Below are 19,427 nucleotides of genomic sequence, written 5' to 3'. Positions count from 1 at the left end.
GTCCCCATTTCCCAAGGTATTCACTCACCCTGGATTCGGGGGCTCTCAGTGCGATCCTGAGCCTTTAGGTTGGTCAGGAATGACCTGTAGCCACTGCTCCCATTGGCATTTCTGAGCAGTGCTGAGCTACCGGCCTGCGGCTGAGGGGTTTGCTACTGGGACCTCCATCACCAGAAAGACCAGATGGCGACAGCATGAGTGCTTGGAAAATGTATAATTACCGGGGGTATCCCCTTGGATCTGTTGGGGTTCAAGCTCAGCTTCCCAATTGTTACATGAGCCCCATGTTGGCGGGTGAAGTGCCCAGCTCATGAGCATTCCTGTAGAGGAGTTTCTTTAGGCTCTGGCATTGTTCAGTATTTGTCACTTATGGGGAAAGGACACAATTCATTGAATGCTTGTATTCACTATAATGAGGTTCACTACTTTGAATGGGAATCTTCAAACCCCAGAAAGCCTCTGCTTAGCTACTGGATGTAGCTAGAGAGCTTTTTGCCAGGAGCAATGTTCTGCAGCAGCTAGTGATACTGATCCAAAGCATCAGTTCCTAGGGCATTTCATGGGGAAACACTTGTAACTACGTAGTCCCTCTCATTTTAGAATGATTAAGAAAGAAATCACCCATGAAATGGGGGTGGGGTCTTGGTCTCATAGAATCCTTTCGGTGTGGAAGCAGGCCATTTGGCTCATCCACACTGACCCTCCAAAGAGCATCCCACCCAGACCTGTCCTATCCCCACAGCCCTGCATTTCTCATGGCTAATCCACCTAGCCTGTACATCTTTGGATATATAGCGGAAGAAATCATCTTCCTCTTGGCAACGACCAAATGCATATGTTGCTATATTCTTTTCAGGGAGGATTCAGTGACTATAAAACTTGAACAAAAGAGTTTAATTAATCTTGCCTTCATGTTTAATACATTTACTGTGCCACTGTATTAAATTAGAGTACTGAAGACTCAAGATTTTAATTTTCACTGCCTGGGTAATAATCTGTGGTGTAGATTAATATTATTAATCAGGCTTACTTCCATTTGGCTCAAAGACAACTGGTTATCTGAAAATCTGGATACTGTTAAGACACAATTCTTGGCCTAGGTTATGAAAAAAAGCTTCAATACTAATTTGCTGTCCAAGAAAGTTTTTCTACAAACCCCTATACCCATTGTCATTGAAAACACAAAAAGCCATGATAAGAGGATAGAAAATGACGTAAAAACAGATGAGGAGCTAACATTAACTCGTTGTTGCCCTTTTTTCTCTCAGAATGTCCAGATTTTGGGATTGAGAAAATGCATGAGATTTCAGACGGATTTATCAGGATTTGGCTAAGCTTTGAATGTAGGAAGTTGGAGACCGAAGATGTGCTGGGTTAGCTAAGATCTGATAAAAACGATGAAATATCATGAATCTTCACTTTCTTCACTTGTTGCTGGCAGCTGATGTTTTAATTTTCTTCAGCAACTTGGAGGAAAAAGAATACATGAAATTTTAGACCCATTTATCATGTGTGCATTTCGGGCATTCTGTAGCACTGATTACTGGATCAATGAAGTACATATCATAATAAATGGGATAGAATATCATGTATCTTTTTTTAAAAGTGTTCAATTGATAAACAACTTGCTCCCTATTCTAAAAATAATAAGTATGTACATAATCTGTACAGGTAAGTGTTATGAATAAATTATCTTGCTGGAACCAGGTTTGCAATTTTGATGTTGTTTTCAGTTTAAAGTCACACTTGGATAATAGGGATAATATTATAGATGATTGGTCATCTCATAAAACATTGGCACAGTGATAATTATCCTTGTAGTTATAGAAGAAAAAGATGATCACTTGGTTTTGTTATGTAAAGCTACAATGAGAATATATATTCACATGATGAATATAAAAACGCTATATGAATAATAGGACATAGAAACAAAATTGGAGAATTATTAAAGAAAGTTCATAGTTCATATATATTTAAATGTTTCTTGTTAAATTAACTTAAATTACCTATATTGAGGAAAATAACATGTCAAACAAGTGCAGTGTTGCTTTGAGGTTGCAGCTGAGGCCTTTTTTGGAAGCAATGTAGAAGGAGCTAACCTGTGCTTTATCTGACAGAGGAGACCTTGATGCTAGTACTATCATTACACAAAGTGTTTCACAAACCTATCATTTAGTGTCTGTCATAGGGAAAATGTAGGAAGTTATTATTAAAGACAGCATAACAGGGCTTCAAGTACAAGTTAATCAGGCAGCGCCAACATAATTTTGCACAAAGGAACTTATTGGATGTATTGGACATGTATTGCGATACAGTGAAAAGTATTGTTTTGCGTGCTAACCACACAAATCATACCTTACATAAGTACATCAGGGTTTTAGGAGAGAGTGCAGAGTATAGTCTTGTGCTGTGGGTACAGGGGAATCACTGCATGAATTGTACTTAGGTTTCCAGAAGGCATTTGATAAGGTTCCACATCAAAGGTTACTGTGGAAAATGATGCAGGGAGTAACACATTAGCATGGATTGAAAATGCCCCAGTCCTGACCCTGTGGCATACCACTCAAATATTCTGTCAGCTCAATAAGAGACCCATTTATCCCTACCTACTGTTAGGAGTTGAGACCATTTTCAAGTCTAAAAACAGGATCACAGTAGGAAAAGGTTTGGGAAACACTGCCTTAAGGGCTACCATGGTCACTGAATCAGCTAATCTCTTTGAGAGCTTAAAAACTTTCTGTACTTATACATTTTCTTAATATTTTTTCCTCACCATGTTTACAATTTTCAACTCATGATGTTTGATACCAATTATCCTTACTGCAGTAACAAACATTCCTGGAGGGATCGTTTAACTCCAAATTGTATTCAGGATTAAACCCTTTCTATTTCCACTTAATGTTTTTTATACTTGTATAAGCTTCCCTGATTAAAACTGTTAAATTTGCTAAATTTTCCTCTTAATCAAGTCTTGTCAAACTACCAATCAACCTTGTCCATTTATTTTTCTTGTGCTGCCATCAGAATCACAGATGAGGCCGTTCAGCCCTTTGTGTCTGCATCAGCTTTATAATTTCAGCATGTCCATCTAGAACAGTTAACACAGAAAGTATTGAATAAACAGTAACTTCCAGTTTTTTTTTGTTGTCTTCAGTAGAGCCATTATCATTCAGTAGCATTTTTCTTTCAGTGTACAAGACACTGTACTTATCTGTAATAAATTTCATCACCATTTGTTCTGTCTTCTTACAAATATTGTGTAGGTCCGTATGCCGTTCTTCAGATTTTATTGCCAATCCATCTCTCCCCAGTTTCTGTCAATGACCCCCAATGTCTCTACTCATCATTTCCCTCCAATTTAACATTTACAATTAAGAATAGCCAAAAAAAGGACATTAATTTACACAATCTTTGTCCAGATCCAGAAGGTCGGTATCCAGTGAAGGTTCTTTTGCGTAGGAGGTTTTATTCAGGTGGGTGAAATGGAATGAAGGGATCAAGGCCCAACAAGATACTGTTTGAATACAGACTTTGTTCACTTTCCAGAACTGGATTTTGACGAAGATTTAGCCTATAGGCAGGCTTAGCCAAGCTTGGACTCTGGTTGTGGAATTACCACTCAGATTCTTAAATGTTCCTAAATGGAGAAAGTTTGTTAGAGACAAAAAAAAACTGCAGATGCTGGAATCCAAGGTAGACAAGCAGGAGGCTGGAAGAACAAGCTAGCCAGCCAGCATCAGGAAATGGAGAAGTTGATGTTTTCGGTGTATCCCTGTCTTCCTACCTGGTCTGAGAGTTGAAGTTAATAGCTATCTGTTCCTGTAACATTTCAATGCTGACAGTGGCCCAATCAGCACCCACTTCTTATGCTGCATAGATTGGTTCCTGTTTGCACAAGTAAGTTTTCTGTGTCTGTCTCTGTATCAATGTTTAACTTCTGTGCTGCAAAGCATATTAGTTAGATTTTCACTAAGTAAGATGGCAACAGTACACTAGATATTTTTAATCTTACTGGGGCCAGGGTTCAGAAATTACTATTAAAGTTTTTTCAAAGATCAGAGGAGTTTTGATCATGTGATTAGCCCATTAACCAGTTTCAGTTTACCATTTGCTTTACATACCTCTGGCCAGGGATTCAATATTCACTGAAGGAATAAATAGAATTATTAGCAACTCTTCAAGCATAAAAAGGTTAGGCTTCTATGGCTCTGGTCCAAATCTATTGCTTGTTGTGTTACATGGATGGTAGACCATTAGTACCACTTTGGGCATAATCATTTTCAATAACTTTCTTTTGTTCTCAGTCCTTAATGGGCTGATGCAATCTCTATCATAGTTTGACTTCAGTATCCACACAGTAAAGGGTGTGTGAGATTCCTGGTGGGTGGTGGTTTTAGCTTTGTCCTTTATACTGATAGGATGTCTTCTAGAATTGCAACATACTTATAAATGTCATATGACTGAAAACAGCCATATTTGGCCCAGAAAAGTCCATTTTGAAATAAACAAAGAAGTATAGCTTTTAAAATAATTTAAGATCTCACTTCAGGTCTTGTGAACATGATGTCCAGCATTGTTAAATGGAACACTCCATTCAGTGTCTTTCCACAGTGCAACATCATTTCCCTCATTAACTTTCCAGCTTTCCTTTTAGTCCATTAGCTACTGTTTTTCCTGGAATATGCATTTCTCTAGTATGATGGTCTTCAATTTGGAATGTTACAGAGTTTTGGCAGTCCAGGTGGATTATCCTTTAAAGCTTTCCACCAGCCCTTTTAAAAGTATTTATTTGCTCAGAAATAGCAAAGAGGAAATTAACCTTTTAAAAAAATGAGCATGGTGCAGAAACCTACCATGTAATATGAAACTGAATGAAGGTTGTTAATTGGGATGCTGGAAGATAATTCTCAGAAAAGGCACATAGCTCAGAAATTATTGTTGATGACATTGGCACATGAATGCTTAATGCCTTCATGTAACATCACTCCATCTCTTAATTTTCAAAAGAGTATAAATGTAAGGAATATCATGCAAACACATTCAGTTTCAACAACTCATATTAGCAGCAGCCATTTTTGCAGTAGCATTGGTTATCAACTTTAATTTTAATTAATTTTGAGATCCTAAGTTTGAAAAGGTCTGCAAGCTCTTGAATGGTCCAACCCAAGATTGAAAGGATAAATTTTTTTTTACATTGTATTTGCATCAACATCTAAAAGAATTATTTTAGTTATTTTGACAAATACCTTTATAAACAAATACCTTTGTTTTAGTGAATGCAGTATTTTTGGAGGTAACATAGAATACAGCCAAGAATTGCATCCACATTTGATTTTTAAAAAATGCATGTTTTCTCAAGTTTGCCTGCTGGTTCCAACAAACTGATATCAAATTAGACTTTAGTTACGTAAATTTCTATTGAAACATTTTACATAATGTGTGCATTGCAGAAGTAGAACTGCCTTTGAGAAAAACAAAACCGATGTTTTCCGGATCAAGACCAACAATGTGGGGCCAATAAAGAAAATAAGGTATTCTTATATCTCCCCTCATTATTTTCTATTCATTTTTCCTTCTTGCAAAACATCTGTTCTCCAGGAGACATTGAGTTGCTGCTGGAATGTGTTAGCACCAGTCAATCTGTAATCTTTTTCCCGTGAGACCATTATTGTTGTGTAGGACTTATTAGTGAGCATTAATAGACTACTCGATCGTAAGGCTATTACAGGTAATTTAATCTCGGCAATATGCTCACACACATGGTCACCAATACAAACGGGAACCAGGTCTAATTTGCCTCTATAAATTCAGGAGGGGTGTGGTTAATAGTAACCACAACAACCTACCTAGCACAATCCTAGTCTGTCTGGCACACTATTTCGGAAGTATAATCTTTTAAGTTTATTTATCAGTTAAGAAACTGAAGGCACTGTCTGAATGAATGAATTATTTATTTATTGTCACATATAACTTGGAAATACAATCAAAAGTGTTTTATCACCACAATCTGGCATGGTTTTGAGGTACAATAAGGATAAAAATCAATTATTTAAATAAGAGTTCATCTTCTATCAAATTGGGGTCTCGAGCATGACTTGAGGGCTTCTGCAAGGTCTCTGAAATGTGTTCAGATCCTCAAGGAATCCCGCTCTAGGAATTACATAAATTCCCCAGGAGACTCTGGCCTTACTGCTAGAGCTATCTTGCCAACACTGCTAAGAGTCAAGGCTCCGGCCTACAGTTGCCAAGTGTTCTTGCTCCAGGCATTGCAACCAGTGAGTCCAGGCTCTGGGCCTACCACCCAGGAGTCCTTGCTCTAGCCACTATCAAGACACCAGGCTCCAGGCCTATCTCCACCAGGAGTCCCTGCTCTGGGCACCGCCTTCACCAAGAGGGTCTGTTATAACATTACAAAATGTCTAATGTTAAATCCCTGGTCTGTGCTTGGTTATTTGTCACTAGTCAGGATAGCAACTCCCATGTTAAATATGGACATTATGTCCTTTGATTAGGAGAGAAAAGTGCATAAATTGTTCCCATTCCTGTTTGCAATTTCCTGATGTGTGGACATCAAGTGAGAGGAATAATCATTGCGTTAAATTGTTCTGTAGAAAAAAGTGCCAATGAAAGAGTGAATTAAAATGGAAGGGAAGCCATTTTCCATACAGTGAAGCACCTTGAAGCATAGCCCTGCAATAATGTGGCAGCCAATTTGCATCCTGCAAAATCTGACAAACAAAATCAAATAATTAGATAATCTGTTTCAGCTGGTGTTGGCTGAGGGATAAATTACAACAAGATGCTAAGATTTCCGTGCTCCTCTTGAAAAAGTGCTGAGTTATCATTTACATTGATCTGAAAGGCAAAAAATCGCCCCTTTTAGTTCACAGCATTCCTGCAGTACTACATTCCAGGGTGATGGGGTTGTTTTACAAAGAAAGTTTGAGCAGTTTGGGCCTGTAGCCATTAGATTTCAGAAGAATTTACACTTGCTTTCATCAGGCGAGGCATAGATTACAAGAGCAATGAAATTATGCTGAAACTGTGGTTAGGTCACAGCTAGAATGTTGTGTGCAGTTCTGATCACCAAACTACAGGAAGGCTGTGATTGCACTGGAGAGGGTATAAAGGAGATTGACGAGGATGTTGCCTGGGATGGAGCATTTCAGCAATGAAGAGAGGCTGGATAAGCTCATTGGAGCAGAGAAGGTTGAGGGGGAACCTGATGGAAGCATTTGAGATTATGAGGAAGATGGACAGCATGAATAGAAAGCAGCTGTTCCCTGTAGTTGAAGGACCAATAACAAAGGGATATATTTTAAAAGTGAAAGCAGGAGGTTTAGAAGGGATTTAAGAGAAGAAAAGGTTAGAGGGGGACTGGAAAGCACAATTTGGGAGGGTAATTGATGGCAGAGAGGCATGGGTTTAAACCTCACAACCTCAAATTTATTCAGATAAGTCCTTGAAGTATCATAATGTTCACAGCTGTGAGGCTTAGTGCTGGAAACTGGGACTAGTGTAAACAAAAAAATGTTTTTGGAAGTACAGACTTGACGGGTTGAAGGACCTCTTCTGTACTTTTTGATTCTATGAATCCGAGAGAGATGATCTTATTGAAATATGTGATTCTGAGGAGATTTGACAAGATAGATGCTAACAGGATGTTTCCACTGTTTGGGAAATCTAAAACTAGTGTACACAGTTTCACAATAATGGGTCTCTCATAGAATTCCTTCAGTGTGGAAGCAGGCAATTCAGTCCATACCCATGCCTATTTTCCAGGGCTAACCCACTTAGCCTGCACACCCTGGGACAATTTAGCATGGCCAATCCACCTAACCTGTACAACTTTGGACTATAGCAGCAAACCACACTGTCACAGGGAGAACGTGCAAACTCTTCACAGATATTTCCTGAGGCTGGGGTTGAACATGGGTCCCTGGCGCTGTGAGGTAGCAGTGCTAATGACTGAGTCACCATGCTGCTGTTAAGGTGAAGGTGAAAAGGAATTTCTTCTTACAGCGTTAGTGTTGTTGGTGTTTGGAATTCTCCTCATCCACTCTTGGTGAGCACTGGAGGCTTGTTAATTGAATATATTTAAGGCTGAGTTAAGACTTCTTTGATTTATAAAGGAGTTAAGTGTTAAGGGGACAAGTACAAAAGTGGACTTAAGGCCACAATCAGATCAGCCGTGATATCATTAAATGGTTAAGTAGGTATTTTCCTTTATTCACATGTAAGATGTTGACATCAATAACTGGCCAGCATTTATTATCCATCCCAAACTTCCCTTGAACTACTGGCTGGGCCATGTCAGAGGGCAGTTGAGAGTAAACTACATTGCTGTTGATCTGGAGTCATATGTAGGCCAGACCAGTTGAGGGTGGCAGATTTCCTTCACTGGAGGATGTTCCCTAGTGAACCAGATGAGTTTTTCCTGACAGTTGACAATGGTTTCATGGTCATCAGTAGAATCTTAATTCCAGATTCTTTTTTAATTGAATTCAAATTCCACCATCTGCCATGGCAGGATTCAAACCTGGACCCCCAGAACTTTAGCTGAGTTTCTGGATTAATAGTCTAGGGATAACACAACTAGGCTATTGCCTCCCCAAAGAAGGTGACCAATAGCCTATATCTATCTCTATTTTCTATATTCTTATATGAAGACACTGGAGTGGGACTTGAATTGTTAGATTTCTGGTTACTAAAGAAAACAAGGAGACATGTGGATAATAAGAAAACTGGCTTAGCGATAGATGATCAGCTATCATCAGGTTGAATGGTGGAACAGGTTTGAAGGGACAAATGGTCTAGACCTGCTCCTTTCTCAGTTTCTTTGTTGAAATACTCCCTGTACGAGATCCTAGTCCATGGGATTTGGTCTTTAGCCTGAGTATTTCAGTACAGGTAATAAGGATTTGTGTATGGTTCCTAGCCTGAAAGCTAATCAGGAATTCTAATTGGATGAGCACAAATGTGGAGGTCAGCTGAAGATACAATCAGGAAAAATTTCAGGAGGTAAGGAACGTTTATGGAATTGGAGCCCGGCAAGGAACCAATGATAAGACCATAAGAGAGAGGTGCAGAATTGGGAAAGTGAATTGGCAGAGAAAGTTTGGAGAAAAAAATTGATACCAACCTAAATGTATCCATGTAGTCTGTCATTAGCGATCATTTCCTCTAGTTTTTCTTACTCAACAACCTGTATGGTATGCTTTCCCCCTTTGCCATGTATTAGGATCGAACACGACAACACAGGAATGAGTGCCAGTTGGTTCTTGGATCGGGTTGTGATCACCGATATGAACCGTCCCCACCTCCGTTTTTATTTCCCTTGTAACCAATGGCTTAGTAAAGAGGAAGGAGATGGACTCTACGTGCGGGACCTACTAGGAAGTTTGAACCCAATGGATGTACCCAAATGTAAGACACGTCCCTTTCTTGCTACTACACTAGATCTTAAGAAAGGGACAACATGTAAATCTATTCAGCGTGTCCCTTCTGCTGACACTCTGGTATAGCGCTGATTGTACTTCTCACTTAAAGTCTCCCAAGGAAAGATTCTCCAAGGGTTGATCAGTCTCCAAAATGCAATTAGGCAATATTACCTTACCGACAGTATTTTTGACTTTGTTAATAGCTTTTACAATGACACCAGTTCAGCAATCAACTATCATTCCCTGTTTTGTATTTGCCTTCTAACTGCCTGTTAGGCTAATGAGCAAAAGATAAATGAGTGCACATTACCAGCAGGATAAAATATACAACAATATTGTGTATGTAGTTTTATGTCCAGCCCATTACTTACAGGATCTCCGCTCCCCATTTATAACAAACACATAACAATTTCCTGCATCTATTCCATATGAAAGTTGACAAACTAATTTCCTTGCTTTAGAAATGCTGTATATACGTATGTAAAAGGTTGATCTTGTGTAAAGACTGACCCCATGATTGTAGACCTAAAATATTTAGTTTTCATATATCCCATGCAAAAGTCAACCCGAGTTTTTCAGGGAGAAATCCCAAATAATTCAGAACTAAAGTAAACCTGGAGATGTGAAAATGGGCTTTCACATCGTATAAATGCTAATAAAAAATTAGTATTTCGAAGGTTACATTTTGTTTATGTGTTGCTGGTCAAAGCACAGCAGGCCAGGCAGCATCTCAGGAATAGGGAATTCGACGTTTCGAGCATAAGCCCTGATGAAGGGCTTATGCTCGAAACGTCGAATTCCCTATTCCTGAGATGCTGCCTGGCCTGCTGTGCTTTGACCAGCAACACATTTTCAGCTGTGATCTCCAGCATCTGCAGACCTCATTTTTTACATTTTGTTTATACCTATTAAAACTACTAAAGTGATCAGATTATGAATAAATATCAACTTGAATCCTTTACTGTTGTTGATTTCATTTTGCTACATTACAACAATCTTTTTTTGAATTTCACTTGGACCCAAATCAAGCAGACAAATCAACCTCTCAAAAAATTACTCATTCAAGAATTGATGCTATGACTTTTGGCCTCAAAAAAAATGTCAGAAAGCCGGTCTAAGAAACTTGATTTTTGCACAGATGTATACAATATTTCTTACACCAATATAAGAACAGTTCTCTGAAATTAGCTTCATTTCTTCAAAAGATCAAAACTTGTATTTCTATATCATTGTATTAGGGTGTTCCAAAATATTGTGCAACTGGCAGATTACTTTTGAAATGAACTCACTGTTATTTTGTTGATGAACAGTTGCAGTCAATTTGATTGACACCACATCCACAAACCTCCATCACCGATGTTCAGTGGCAACAATAAATATAGTCCTCAAGATGTGCTGCAGAAATTTGCCAAAAATCTTTGGACAGCACCTTCCAAACCCACAACAAAGGCAGCAGATTTATGGGCACACTCCATATGCTAATTTGTCTCCAAGTGATTCACCATCCTGACTTGGAAATATATCGCTGTTCCTTCAGTGTCACTGGGTCAAAATCCTGGAATTCCCTCCCTAATGACATTGTGGGTCTATCTGCAGCACATGAGCTACAGTGGTTCATGAAGGCAGCTCACCACCACCTCCACAGCAATTAGGGATGGGGGATAAATGCCAGCCAACAACACTAGTGTCCCATGCATTTAAAATAAAGCTGCTTTCTCTGGCCATCACAGCTTTTGCTGAGTTTAATTGTCATTCTAATGGTCACTTGTCTTTCACATATATTCCAGAAATGGATCTACACAATATACTCAGAGATTTTATTGTGCACCTCCCATGCAGATGGGACTTGAACCCAGGCATCTGGCTTAGAGGTTGGCACTCTGCCACTTTGTCATAAGAGCCCCTGTTTCTATATCCACGCTAATGTTTTTAGAGTTGTTGAATTATTACTGTGGGAGGTGACTATAAGGAATAGGAACGGGAGTAGCTTTTCAGCCCCTTGAGCCTTTTCCAACATCCAGTGGATCATGGCTGATCAAAAATCCATCTCAGCCTTAAACATACATAAGGACTCTGACCCTATAGTTATCTGTGGCAATGACTTTCAATCCTCTGAGAGAAAAAATTCCTCCTCATCTCAATCTTAAAGTGATACCCCTTTATTCTGATATTATGCACTGTCGGCCTAGACTCTCCCATGAGGGGAAACATCCTCTCAGCACTTACCCTGTCATACCTCTTAAGAATCCCACATGTATCAATGAGATTGCCTCTCATTCTTCTAAGCTCCAGTGAGTAGAGGCCCAATTCATTTAGCCTTTGCTCATTAGGCAACCCCTCCTTAAAAGCGATCACCCTAGTGAACAGGAGTAACTCTGCTGAGGAAGGGTCACTCGTCCTGAAACGTTGACTCTGATTTCTCTCCACAGATGCTGCCAGGACTGCTGAGCTTCTCTAGTAATTTCTGTTTTTGTTTCTGATTCACAGCATCCACAGTTCTTTCAGTTTTTATCATCCTAGTGAACTGCCTCCAATAGTATAATTATAATCTTAAATGTTATGAAACTTAAAAGGGTTCAGAAAAGATTTACAAGGGTGTTCCCAGGGTTGGACGGTTGGAGCTATAGGGAGAGGCTGAATGGGCTGGGGCTATTTTTCCTGGAGCGTCGAAGCCTGAGGGGTGACCTTTATAGAGTTCATAAAATCATGAGGGGCATGGATAGGGTAAATAAACAAGGTCTTTTTCCTAGGGTAGGGGTGTCAAAAACTAAAGGGTTAAGGTAAGAGGGAAAGATATAAAAGGGACCTGAGGGGTAGCTTTTTCACGCAGAGGGCAGTGCATGTATGGAATGAGCTGCCAGAGGAAGTGGTGAAGGCTGGTACAATTACAACATTTAAAAGGCATCTGGATGGATATATGAATAGAAAGGGTTTAGTGGGAAATGGGCTAAATGCTGGCAAATGGGACTAGATTTGTGTTGGATATCTGGTTAGCATGGACAAATTGGACCGAAGCATCAGTTTCCGTGCTGTATATCTCTATGACTCTATGTCTCTAAATGGAATTGCCATGAGCTTAGCAATTACAACAATGGGTCAGTAGGCTTTGAGAATTCACCCTGAATTGTGACAATTGATTTTCTAGTATTCATTGTTCAGGTAAGTCTTATCAACTTGAATAGATTTAAGAGAAGACTGAAGCTGACACAAAAACAGAAATTGCTGGAGAAACTGAACAGGTCTAGTAACATCTGTGACAAGAAAACAGAATTAACATTTTGAGTCCAGTGACCCTTGTTCAGAACATTGAGGTTTTGCTCTCACACTTGAAATAGCACGTTAAAAACTATCATCTGCTGGAGTTCCTTAAGAATGATTGAATTTAAGAGAAGACACATATAAATCCCATAGCAAAGAGATAGAGATGGGAAAATAAAGAAGATAAGGGGGGGGGGGGAAATAAAAAGATAAGAAAATATGCATTCATACAACTTGGGTATCCCAGTGACTAATACAGGTCAGCATTTCAATCATGTTTATTACAGTATAAGCAGGTTATTTTATGAACTAATTCAGATACATGGCATACATTAGGATTTACCAATAACACTCTGTATACATTTAGAATGCCTTTAAAAGACAGTAGTAAAGATATTGTTTTACTGTACTTCAAATGGTGAATCCATGCAACATCTGCCATCAGTTATACAACTAATTTTTGTAACATGCAGAATTAATAAGCTAGCTATTTAATTACTAATAATGTTCATGTTGCATTGACTTCCGAGGTGCTTGTAGAACATGGGTGACTGTTAAAATCCTCTCCATTTTGTTCCCTAGTAAACAAGTACATCGTGAGTGTGTTTACAGGTGATGTCAAAGGCAGTGGCACTGATGCTGATGTCTTCATCAATATTTTTGGTGAACATGGAGACACAGGTAATTGGTTTTGCCTTTTCTACCATGACGTTTTTCAGTAACAGGTGAAAAGGGACTGGAATACCTGTACCCTCTACATCTGCCCAGCTCAAGCATAGATGTTTGACCTGTTGCTGGCATTAGAGAGGATGAATTTTATTTGCTGATGAAGCAAACATAAGACCAAGGTAATCCTGTAGAAACTTGGGGTCAAATTCCACCATAGCAGCTGAATGCATTTAAATTAAACTAATTTATAAATTTGCAATAAATCGTTCACATTAGTAATGATTTTAAAAGTACGGGATTGTTAGAAAATATCATCTGGTTCATTGGTACACTTCAGGAGAAGAGACTTGCCATCCTGTCTGACCTACATGTGACTTCAGATTCACAACAATGCGGTTGACTGGTAAATGCCCTGTAAAATGGCCTGGCAAACCATTCAGTTGTATCAAACCATTGCTGAAAGTGCTGTGCTGATACTGACACCCTGCATACTGAAATGGTTCACAGAGTGCTGTTTAAATAGATGTCTTTTTGAAAGCAGGATTGATCATGATCTGAGAAAAGGCCACTTCTCTGCTTTATTTGTTTTGTGAAACTCTACAGGGGAATTGATGTATTAATAAACTCAGTACATAGCCATGCCCAGGAGACAATATGAAAAATCATACACAGGCTGTGAGGAGATTTCTGAGTTCTCACAAATTTTGCTACCAATTTAAGCAACATGCTTAAGTTCTCAAGCCTGCTCCATCATTCAATAGGATAATGGCTGATCCGAGATTCCTTGTGACCACTTGCTTGCCCTTTCCCCATAACCTTTGATTCCCCAGTTGATCAAGAATCCATCTATCTCAGCCTTAAACATGTACAATGACGTATACCCTCACAGCTATCTGTGGCAAGGAATTCCAAAGGCACACAAACCTCTGAGAGAAGAAATGGCTCATCATCTGAGTGTTAAATTGGCACCCCTTTATTCTAAGGTTATGCTCTCTCAGTATTTACCGTGTCAAGCCACCTAAGATTTCTATGTGTTTCAAAGAGATCGCCTTTCATTCTTCTAAACTCAAGTGAGTAGAGCTCAACATTCATAAGACAATCCCCAATGTGTGGGGAGTTGTGGGGGAGTGGGGGTGGGTTCATCCAACTGATCCTTCTCTAAACTGCCTTCATTGAAATAATATTATTCCTTAAATAAGGGGACCAAAACTGTTCACATGACTCCAGGTGTGGTCTCACCAGCACCATGTACAGTTGCAGTAAGATTTCCCTATCCTTATACTCCAACCCCCTTGAATAAAGGGCCAATGTTCCATTAACCTTCCTGACTACCTGCTGCCCCTGTGTGCTAGCTTTCTGTGTTTCATGCACAAGTGCAGCCAAGTCCCATTGTGTTGCAGCTTTCTGCCGTTTCTGTCCATTTAAGTAATAGTGTTCCCCTTCCAAAATGAACAACTTTGCATTTTCCCACATTATACTCCATTTACCAACATTTTGCCCAATTACTTAACATATAAATATCTCTCTGTAAACTGTTTGTATCCCTCTCAAATCTACCTTTCCACCAATTTTTGTGTTATCTGCAAATTTTGTTCCAGTGCATTCACTTCTTTTTTCCAAATCGTTAACATATATTGTAAATAGTTATGGTCCCAGCGCTGTTTCACATGGAATCCCACTTGTCATCTGCCATCAAAATGAAAAAGAACCCCTTATCCCTACTTGTTATTTCCTGCCCATGAGCCAATTCTCTATCAAGCAGTATATGGCGTCCAACATCATATGACTTTACATTTTGTGAGGCACTTTGTTGGACACCTTCTGGAAGTCCAAATACAATTAACTACTGGATCCCTTCTATTTACTCTGGTTGAGACTTACTTGAAAAGCTTTAATAAGTTAGTCAGACACAATTTCCTTTTCCTAAAGCCATGCTGACTCAACTTGATTAGATTGTGATTTTTCAAATAGAGTTGTAGAGGTGTACATATGGAAACAGATCCTTTGGTCCAACTCATCCATGCTGGCCAGCTAAATTAATCTAGCCCCATTCGGCAGCATTTGGCCCATATCCATCTAAACCCTTCCTATTCATCTACCCATCAGATGCCTTTTATGTGTTGTAATTGTACCAGACTCCACCATTTCCTCTGGCAACTCATTCCATACATGGACCACCCTCCGAATAAAAATGATGCCCCTTAGGTCCCTTTTAAATCTTTCCAGTCTCACTTTAAACCTATGCCGTCTAGTTTTGTACTCTTCTAGCATGTGGGAAATCCCTTGTCTATTTATCCTATCCATGCCCCTCATGATTTTATAAATCTTTATAAGGTCATCTTTCAGCCACAGAATATAGCCTTAGCCTATTCAGCCTCTCCCTATAGCTCAAACCTTCCAACACTGACAACATCCTTATGAATATTTTCAAGTTTCACCACATCTTTCCTATACCAGGGAGACCCAGAATTGAATGCAATATTCCAAAAGTGGCCTAACCAATGTCGTGTGCAGCCGCAACATGACCGCAACTACCATACTCAATGCTCTGTCCAATAAAGGCAAACATATCAAATGCTTTCTTCACTATGAACTGTGAACGTGCACTCAAAGGTCTCTTTGTTCAGCAACATTCTCCAGAATGTTACCATTAAGTGTAAAAATCCTGCCCCTGATTTGCCTTTCCAAAATGCAGCACCTCACATTTATCTAAATTAAACTTCATCTGCCACTCCTCAGCCCACTGGCCCATCTGATCAAGATCCTGTCATATTCCGAGGTAACCTTCTTCGCTATACACTACACCTCCAATTTTGGTGTTGTCTGCAAACTTACTAACTATATCTCAATCATTTATATAAAAAACAAAAAGCAGTGGACACAGCACCAATCCTTGTGGCATGTCGCTGGTCACAGGCCTCCAGTCTGCAAAGCAACCCTCCATGACCACCCTCTGTCTTCTACCTTCGAGCCTGTTCTGTATCCAAATGGCTAGTTCTCCCTGTATTCCCTGTGAACTAAGCTTGCTAATCAGTCTACCATGAGAAACCTTGTCAAATGCCTTACTGAAGTCCACACAGAGCACTTCCACCACGCTGCCCTCATTAATCCTCTACTTCTTCAAAAAACTCAAGTCAGTGAGACACAATTTCCCATACACAAAGCCATGTTGACTATCCATAATCAGTCCTTGCCTTTCCAAATACAAAGATTCCTGATGAAGGGCTTATGCCCGAAACATCAATTCCCCTGCTGCTTGGATGCTGCCTGACCTGCTGTGCTTTTCCAGCACACACTCTCAACTCTGATTTCCAGCATGTGCAGTTCTCACTTTCTCCTTTCCAAATACATGTAAATCCTGTCTCTCAAAATCCTCTCCAACAACTTGCCCACCACTGATGTCAAGCTGACCAGTTTATAGTTCCCTGGCTTTTCTTTATCAACTTTCTTAAATAATGGCACCAAGTTAGCCAACTCTAGCCTTCTTCCACCTCACCTGTGACTATCAATGATCCAAATATCTCAGCAAGAGGCCCAGCAATCACTTCCCTAGCTTCCCACAGAATTCTAGGGTACATCTATTCAGGTCCTGGGGAGTTATCCACTTTTATATGTTTTAAGCCATTCAGCACCTTCTCCTCTGCAATATGGACATGTTCCAAAATATCGCTATTTATTTCCCCAAGTTCTGTATCTTCCATATCCTTCTCCACAGTGAACATTGATGCAAATAAATGTTCTGCTATTATTTCCTTAATAATTGATGCTAATACTTTTCCAACAAGAGATGATAGGCTAGTCAACCTATAATTACCCACTTTGTGCCTCCTTCCCTTTCTGAATAGAGATGCCACAATCACAGTTTCCCAATCTCCTGGTACTACTGCAGAACTCATTCTTTTTTTGGAAAATTACACTCAATGCATTTGCTATCTCTGCAGCTCCATCTTTAGGACCCCAGGATGCAAGCCACTGGGTCCAAGGGACTTACCTGCCTTTAGCCTCATTAGGTTGTAAAATACAATTTGTTTACTGATGGTGATGGTACTTAAATCCTGTCCATATTCTTTAATATAAATGCATGTTCAAAGTATCTTCTACCATAAAGACTGTGGACAATACGGTGGCTTAGTGGTTAAGACCATAAGACCATAAGACATAGGAGTGGAAGTAAGGCCATTTGGCCCATCGAGCCCACTCCGCCATTCAGTCATGGCTGATGGGCATTTCAACTCCACTTACCTGCATTCTCCCCTTGGCCCTTAATTTCTCGAGACATCAAGAATCTATCAATCTCTGCCTTGAAGACATTTAGCGTCCTGGCCTCCATTGCACTCTGCGGCAATGAATTCCACAGGCCCACCACTCTCTGGCTGAAGAAATGTCTCCGCATTTCTGTTCTGAATTTACCCCCTCTGGGGATAGAGGGTGGTTAGCACTGCTGCCTCACAGCACTAGGGACTTGGGTTCGATTCCAACCTTGGGTGACTGGCTGTGTGGAGGTTGTGTGTCCACCGTTGTGTCTGCAAGGGTTTTCTCTGGGTGTGGCAGTATCCTTCCACAGTCTAGAGATGTGCAGGTTAGGTGGATTGGCTGTACTAAATTTCCCATTGTCTAGGGATGTGCACAGAAGGTGGATGGGTGATGAGTTATAGGGTAGAGGGGTGGATCTGGATGGGATGTTCTTTGGAGAAGCAGTGGGCCGAATGGCCTATTACCACACTGTAGAGATTCTATGATATGATGCTGTTTTTTTCTTCCCAAATCTGTCTCTCCAGCGTCATTTTCTAAGGGGGCTATTTCCTTTTTGTACTCTCTCTTCCATTTTATGTATTTCAGGACATGCTTTCAGTAAATCTTTTATCCTAAGTTTAGTTTCCTTTAGGGGAAAGACGACTGGACAATGACAAAGACAATTTTGAAAGAGGGAGTGAAGACAAGTTCACAATTGAATCACCCAATCTGGGACGCCTGAAAAAAATTACGATTGGTCACAATAGCAAAGGATCCTCAGCTGGCTGGTTCCTGGACAAGGTATCTATCTTTTCTTAGATCTGCCGTCAAACATTCTCAGGCATTCTCATTTCTCCGAAGTAGTACAGGTCACCTACTGAGCCAGAACCATGGCACTATACAAGTGGACTATACAGATTAAACCCATTTATTGTCTGTACTGGCTATCTGAAAGAACTGGGCAGCTTTTCTTGCCAATTAAACTTGTTGGCCATCCTCATCACTCACTATGAGGCCCCGTCTGTAGATGGGGGTTCATTGAGGGTGCTTTTTTATTTGATTACTTACTTGCATCAGCTGGGACATGTATTTAAACCGTCCAACCTCAAAGTTAGGATCCTCAGTTCCTTGAAATGAAAATGAGCCTCCGTTACTCCTAAAATGAGACTGAGCATGCCATGTGATGCATGCACTTTTTAAGTCTTCAGTTATAGTCGCAAACAGGTCCCTCACCCTTCACCAGCACGTGTTTTCTGAAGAGTCGAAAAGTGTGGCACCGGCAAAACACAGAGAGTCAGGCAACATTGGAGGATTAGAGATTCAATGTTTCGGGAATAAGCCCTTCAACCTGCTCCTCAGATGCTATCTGACCAGCTGTGCTTTTCCACACTTTTTGACTCTGATCTCCAGCATCTGCAGTCCTCACTTTCTCATTGCTTTCTGAAGGTCAGCTTAATTCATTGGTTAGCACCAGGTTTTCACTTTGCTGTTCTTTTTTTACCATTGGCACTATTTTTGTCATTCCTTACTCCTTCGTTACTAATCCAGGTTTTGTGGATATCTGGAAACTAACATCCAAATTAAAACTTCAGAAATCTGCAAGCTAGAAGGGAACATCTTCCCCCAGGTTGAAGATTTATTGGTTCATCAACTAAGTTGTCTGAGACATCATTGATGGGGACAATGTAGTGAGATGCCAGAGAAATAAGAATGAGGTTTGATGGACTTTAGAAGTTTGGTAGATTGGGTTGATTGCACTAAAAATAGTAAGTCTGTAATGCCTTGCAGTTCGATAAATCTCTTTCCCTTTCCTTTGGATTTTCCAAT

The 19,427-nt window shown here is 39.9% G+C and overlaps 1 protein-coding gene across 1 annotated transcript in view; it reads left to right on the top strand.

Annotated features, from left to right (window-relative positions):
- LOC132818151 (lipoxygenase homology domain-containing protein 1-like) overlaps nt 1-19,427 on the top strand; it is a 216,951-nt gene that overhangs the window by 95,181 nt on the left and 102,343 nt on the right. The window contains exons 13-16 of the mRNA XM_060828922.1: nt 5,451-5,531; nt 9,242-9,426; nt 13,281-13,379; nt 18,253-18,401. Of these exons, the coding sequence (XP_060684905.1) occupies nt 5,451-5,531; nt 9,242-9,426; nt 13,281-13,379; nt 18,253-18,401 (514 nt within the window). The remainder of the gene's footprint in view (nt 1-5,450; nt 5,532-9,241; nt 9,427-13,280; nt 13,380-18,252; nt 18,402-19,427) is intronic.

Source organism: Hemiscyllium ocellatum, chromosome 1 (genome assembly GCF_020745735.1).
Source record: "Hemiscyllium ocellatum isolate sHemOce1 chromosome 1, sHemOce1.pat.X.cur, whole genome shotgun sequence".
NCBI lineage: Eukaryota > Metazoa > Chordata > Chondrichthyes > Orectolobiformes > Hemiscylliidae > Hemiscyllium > Hemiscyllium ocellatum.
The sequence above is the reverse complement of the archived record's forward strand: the minus strand, read 5'-3'. Positions and strand labels throughout refer to the sequence as shown.